General features: G+C 38.7%; 1 protein-coding gene across 7 annotated transcripts in view; it reads right to left on the bottom strand.

Moving 5' to 3' along the window:
- TMLHE (trimethyllysine hydroxylase, epsilon) overlaps window positions 1-7,050 on the bottom strand; it is a 76,124-nt gene that overhangs the window by 46,593 nt on the left and 22,481 nt on the right. For 6 of the 7 annotated variants that reach the window (XM_059384885.1, XM_059384890.1, XM_059384888.1 and 3 more), the window contains exon 3: window positions 1,077-1,268. In XM_059384885.1, coding sequence (XP_059240868.1) covers window positions 1,077-1,268 — 192 coding nt within the window. The remainder of the gene's footprint in view (window positions 1-1,076; window positions 1,269-7,050) is intronic. The other variant, XM_059384887.1, reaches the window with a different exon arrangement.

Below are 7,050 nucleotides of genomic sequence, written 5' to 3'. Positions count from 1 at the left end.
CTTAGCGAAATAAGTCAAGCAGAGAAAGACAACTATCATATGATCTCCCTGATATGAGGAAGTGGTGATGCAACATGGGGGTTTAAGTGGATAGAAGGAGAATCAATGAAACAAGATGGAATTGGGAGGGAGACAAACCATAAGTGACTCTTAATCTCACAAAACAAACTGAGGGTTGCTGGGGGGAGGGGCGTTTGTAGAAGAGGGTGGGGTTATGGACATTGGGGAGGGTATGTGCTTTGGTGAGTGCTGTGAAGTGTGTAAACCTGGTGATTCACAGACCTGTACCCCTGGGGATAAAAATATATGTTTATAAAAAATAAAAAATTAAAAAAAAAATCCCCCAATTCCACTATTGGGTATTTACCCAAAGAAAATACTTATTTGAAAAGATATATGCACCCCTATGTTTACTGCAGCTTTACAAGAGCCAACATATGGAAGCACCCCAAGTGACCCACAGATAGATAAAGAAGATATGGTATGTATACACAATGGAATATTACGCATCCATTAAAAAGAATGAGATCTTGCCATGAGCTACAATATGGACAGGCCTAGAAGGTATGTATTAAGTGAAATGAGTCAGACAGCAAAACAAGTACCATGTGATTTCACTTATATGTGGAATCTAAAACAAAACAAAACAAAACAAAACAAAACAAAAAGCCAAATGAACAAACAAAAAACCAGATACTAAAATAAGAGAGCAAACTGGTGTCTTCTGTGGTGGGGGAGGAGGGACATAAGAGGTGAAGGGGATAAGAGGTATAAGTTTCCAGTTATAAAATTAAGTCACAGAGATAAAAGGTGCCGAATAGGGAATACATAGTTAGTAATATTGTAATAACACTGTATGGTCATAGATGGGGACTACACTTACCATTGTGAGCACTGAGTAATGCACAGAATTGTCAAATCAATGTTATACCTAAAACTAATTAAATATTGTACGTTAATTATACCTCAATAAAGAAACCAGAATCCCCTATTCTGGAACAGGGCAAAGCAGTTTTTGCAAAATGACTGTTCTTTAGAAGAGTAACCCAGCCAAGACCAAGCCCCTTTCTACTCACAGGTGAGACAGAGTGTGGTCTCATCCAGATGAACGGTCTTTGGCTTGATGCATAAATCCACACTGGCAGTATCCAGGCTGCGCTGGTGAGTCTTAGAGTTGTAGCAAGATGCTGAGCGGCAGTGGTCTCGAAGCCAGACATAATCAAAGCGCATCACGGTGTTAGCATATTGCAGCTCTAGGGAAATGCATTCTTCATATTATTTGTGATATTATTTTACACGATTAATTTTATAGAAGTAAATAAATATTTATTTAGGAAAACTTAAAAATAATCACTAATCAGAAAATTTCCTTCAAAAACTCTTCTACCAAGGAATAAGCAAGAGCACTCACCTTACCAAATACAAAACATACTGTAAAATTTCTACTATGCTGGGATAGGAATAGCAGATAAAACCAAAAAAGAATATAAATACAAAATACACCTAAACGTGTATAGAAATTTGGATTCTAATAAACTGACAGCTATAATCACTAGAAAAAATACAAATTCTAAAATAAATTGTGTTGGGACAACTAGACAGCCATTTGAAAATAAGATAAAATTGGGTTCATACCTCATATTGTCACCAGGTATCCAAGATAAACTCAGAACAGAACAGAGTTCTAAATTTGGAAAATGAAACCACTGAAGTATTTTATTTTATTTTATTTTTAAAAATACATTGACAATTCTATTTTTTAAATTAAAAAAAATTTTTTTTACTCTGTTCAGTTAGCCACTGTAATAGCACATCATTTGATTTTTTTTAACATCTTAATTTAATTTTATTTTTTCAGTGTTCCAAGATTCATTGTTTATGCACCACACCCCATGCTTCATGCAATCCGTGCCCTCCTTAATACCCACTACCAGGCTCTCCCACCCCCCACCCCCCTCCCCTCCAAAGCCCTCAGTTTGTGTCTCAGAGTCCACAGTCTCTCCTGCTTGATCTCCCCCTCCGATTTCCCCCAACACCCCTCTCCTCTCATTCTCCCAATCTCTTCCATGCTATTCCTTATGCTCCACAAGTAAGTGAAGCCATTTAATTGACTTTCTCTGCTTGACTTATTTCACACAGCACAATCTCCTCCCCAACTTTTGTACATCATTAGTTTTTGATGTAGTGTTCAACAATTCAACCACATGGTTGGAGGTAGAGGGTGCTAAGCTAAGTGAAATAAGTCCGTCAGAGAAAGAAAAATACCATTTGATTTCACTCATATGTAGACTTTAAGAAACAAAACAGATGAGCATAGGGGAAAGGGAAAAAAGAGAGGGGGCAACACATAAAAGACTCTTAATGATAGAGAACAAACTGAGGGTTGAGGAGGGAGGTGGTTGTGGCTGGGATAGATGGGTTAGGGTATTAAGGAGGGATCTTGTAGTGATGAGCACTGGGTGTTCTGTGTAAGTGATGAATCATTAAATTCTACTCTTGAAACTAACATTAGACTGTATGTTAATGAAAATTTAAATAAAAACTTGAAATATTAAAATAAATAAAATATAAAAAATAAAACACATTGGGGTACCTGGGTGGCTCAGTCAGTTAAGCATCTGCCTCTGGCTCAGGTCATGATCTCAGGGTCCTGGGATAAGTCCTGCCTCAGCCTCCTTGCTCAGCGGGAAGCCTGCTTCTCCCTCTGCCTGCCACTCTCCCTGCTGTGCTCTCTCTCTCTCTCTCTCTCTGATAAATAAATAAATAAATAATCTTTCAGAAAATTCTAGTCAATTAACATATAATCTAACATTGGTTTCAGAAGTAGAATCTAGTGCTTCATCAGCTGCATAAAACACCCAATGCTCATCACAACAAGTGCCCTCCCTAGTCCCCATCACACATTTACCCCCCACCCCCTTCCTCCGTCAACTCTCAGTTTGTTCTCTACAGTTAAGAGTCTCTTATGCATTGTGCTCCTCTCTTTTTTTCCCTTTCCCCTATGCTCATCTGTTTTGTTTCTTAAATTCCACAGATGAGTAAAATCATATGATATTTGTCCTTCTCTGACAGACTTCCTTCACTTAGCATAATCCAATCTAGCTGCATCCACATGGTTGCAAGTGGCAAGATTTCATTCTTTTCGATGACTGAGTAATATTCCTGTGTGTGTGTGTGTGTGTGTGTGTGTGTGTGTGTGTGTATACCACATCTTCTTTATCCATTCATCTGCTGAAGGGCATCTGGGCTCTTTCCATAGTTTGGCTATTGTGGACACCACTGCTATCAAGACTGGGGTGCATGTGACCCTTTGGATCACGACATTTGCATTTTTTTTAATGACATTGTATCTTTAGGGTAAATATCCAGTAGTGTGATTGCTGGGTCATAGGGTAGCTCTATTTTCAACTTTTTGAGAACCTCCATGCTGTTTTCCATAGTGGTTGCACCAGCTTGCATTCCCACCAACAGTGCAGGAGGGTTCCCCTTTCTCCGCATCCTCGCCAGCATCTGTCATTTCCTGACTTGTTGATTTTAGCCATTCTGACTGGTGTGAGGTGGTAGCTCATTGTGGTTTTGATCTGTATTTCCCTGATGCCGAGCACTTTTTCGTGTATCTGGATGTCTTCTTTGGAAAAATGTCTATTCTGCCCCTTTATTAACTGGATCAATTGGTTTTTGAGTGTTGAGCTGTATTAGTTCTTTATAGATTTTGGATACTAACCAAAATCTATAAGGAGATTTTAAAAATCAGAGCCATGATTCAGATTGTATTTTAGAAAGAGTATTCTAGATTTTGGACCATCAGCAGGGCAAGACAATGCTACAGTGTACAAGTAGGATAGTTGTCTCCTTGCTCCTCTAAAGCTCATGCTGTCCTATAACTCTACCCCTCTTCATTACTCTAAACAAATATCTGGTGTGCCACTCTATTTTTAAATAAATAAAGATCAATTTACTGTCATACCTTCCTGTCATCAACATTAATCTAACCCTAACCTTTATAATTTTCATTTCAAACATCCTATACTACTCCTTGTTCCCTTTTCTGTTCAATTATTTGTGCACTCCTCACTCCAATAATCCTTCACCTGCACAAAGAGCTCTAATCCCATCATCTTGTCTCCTTTAATATCTTCATTTTTCTCCTTATGGGGCCCAGATTCTATGGTCCATCATTTTTTTTTTTAAAGATTTTATTTATTTATTTGCCAGAGAGAGAGAGAGCAAGAGCGAGCACAGGCAGAGAGGCAGGCAGAGACAGAGGGAGAAGCAGGCTCCCTGCCGAGCAAGGAGCCCGATGTGGGACTCGATCCCAGGACGCTGGGATCATGACCTGAGCCGAAGGCAGCTGCTTAACCAACTGAGCCACCCAGGCGTCCTTATGGTCCATCATTTTAATCCATTCCTTGAAAACACACTTAACTCCCTTGCTCCTCTCTCTCCCCCTGCCATACTTCCCTGAAAAAACCCCACTCCTAATAAACTCAAGTCCCCACTTCATCTGTGCCTGCAACCAAGCAGCTAAGCAGCTGAATATTGCTGGAGAAAATATTTTAAACTGCAATGGCCATTCTCATTTTAAAATCGTCACCAAATGTCTCAAATGAATACTCACCACTGCCAAACATTCTGCATAATTTCCTGGTTAAATCACTCTCACTTTCCAAGAAGACTATTTCATACTGTCTCCTATCTCCTCAAACTGCTAGTACAGCTTTTCCCTTCCCATTTTCAACTGGTGACCTTTCTTGCTCCTTCAAAGAGAATATGGAAGCAATTAGAGGAGAATCTCCAGGGGCGCCTGGGGGGCTTGGTCGGTGAAACATCTGTCTTCAGCTCAGGTCACAATCTCAGGATCCTGGGACTGAGCCCAGCGTTGGGCTTTATGCTCAGCAGGGAGCCTGCTTTGCCCTCTGCCCCTCACCCTGCTCATGCTCTCTCTCCCTCTCTTTCTCACATAAATAAATAAAATCTAAAAAAAAAAAAGAAAGAATCTCCACATCCACCCACTTATTTGCATCTGTGTCCATATATTCTACCTTCCTTCCTGTTACTATGGTTGAAATATCCGTGCACTTAACCAATGCCAACACTTCCATTTATGAATTAGACCCTATCTCTTCTCTCCTACATAGGTACTATACTTCTGAAATTGCTCCATCTTCTTTTGGTTTATCAAAATTTCCCTCCCCACTGTATCATCTGCATCAGCAAACATGTTGCTTTACCCCCATCTTAAAATAATGTTCTCATTCACTGTATGTATCTCTTCCATTACCACCCAACTACATTTATATTCCCTTTCACAGTGAAACTTATGGCTTTGTTTCCACTACCTTCTCCAATTTCCTCTTAATAAACTCGTTATAAGTTTCAGAATGGTTTTAAATTTATAGAAAAGTCACAAATACAAAGAGTTCCCACATGGCCCTCACCCAGTTTCCCTTATTATTATTTTATATTAGTATGGGAAAGTTGTCCCAACTAATGAATTAATATCAACACATACTTCATGAACAAAATCTCATGCTTTATTTGAATTTATTAGTTTTTCCCTAATGTCCTTTTTCTATTCTAGAATCCCATCTTGGACTCACATTACATTTAGTCATCATGTCTCCTTAGGCTTCTCTGAGCTGTGACTTTCCTTGTTTTTGATGACCTTGGTAGTTTTGAGAGGTACTGGTCAGGCATTTTGTATGAATGTTACTCAATTTGGGTTTGCATGTTGATTTTCTCAGGGTTAAAGTGGGATTATAGTATAGCCTATTGGGTAGATTTTTGGGAGAATGGCTACAGAAGTAAAGTGCCCTTCTTAGCCCATCATATCAATGGCACATGCTATTAATAGGGCTTATTACTGATGTATTAACCTTTCTAGCCAAGGTAGTGTTTTCCAGGTGTTACTGCTTCTAGGCTTTTGCAGTAGACAGAGCTAGGAAATATACTAATCCACGTGAAAAAACATATCTACAATTATTTCTGTATGTATCCATCCATATCTATATTAAGCTAAACATGAATTCATATTGATGTCTCCAACTCTATTCCAGAAGAATATGATGCATTCTAGCCTTCCTCCATGCTTATCTGTAATCACTGTCTCTGATTGTAAAGAAACCTGGCTCCCACTATCTGCTGTATACAACAGTTTTAGAATTCTAAATCTGTGTTCATGTAAGAAACAACTTTAAAAACTATAGTATTTATGTATGGTTCCTTTTGTCTTCAGCTGCTTAACCAACTGAGCCACCCAGGCGTCCCTAGTTGTTTCTATATAGGAAAGCAAATGACTTTTATTAACTTGTAAAATGCAACTTTCATGAGTTTTTGTAGATCTTTGGGGAGATCTAATAGATAATCTTACCATTTATGAAGACGTTATATTTCTTCCTTTCTAACCTGCATGTCTTTATTTTTCTTGCTTTACTGCCCTAGATATGATTTCCAAAACAATGCTGAACACAAGTGGTGAAAAAGGGAGATCCTTGTTTTATTACTGATCTTAGGGAGAAAGCATTTGGTCTCCTGACATTAAGTATGATGCTTATTGTGTAATTTTCATATATGTCCTTTATTAGTTAAGAAAGTCTCCTTCTGGGATGCCTGGGTGGCTCAGCTGGTTGGATGACTGCCTTCGGCTCGGGTCATGATCTCGGAGTCTCGGGATCGAATCTCACATTGGGCTCCCAGCTCCATGGGGAGTCTGCTTCACTCCCTGATCTTCTCCTCGCTCATGCTCTCTCTCACTGTCTCTCTCTCAAATAAATAAATAAAATCTTTATAAAAAAAAAGAAAGTCTCCTTCTATTCCCATTTTTTTTAGCTTTTGTAATAAATGGGTACTGAATTTTGCTAAATTGTTTTCCTGAACCTAATGAGATGACCATATGGCATTTCTTAGTCTATTCATATGGTGGACCTCACTGATTTTTTTTTTTTGATGTTGAAAAAGCCTTCTATTCCTGGGATTAACCCTATTGGGTCTGGATGTATTATCCTTTTAAAATATTGTTGGATTCCATTTCTTAATATTCTGGCGAGGATT

Source organism: Mustela nigripes, chromosome X, assembly GCF_022355385.1.
Source record: "Mustela nigripes isolate SB6536 chromosome X, MUSNIG.SB6536, whole genome shotgun sequence".
NCBI classification, from domain to species: domain Eukaryota; kingdom Metazoa; phylum Chordata; class Mammalia; order Carnivora; family Mustelidae; genus Mustela; species Mustela nigripes.
The sequence above is the reverse complement of the archived record's forward strand: the minus strand, read 5'-3'. Positions and strand labels throughout refer to the sequence as shown.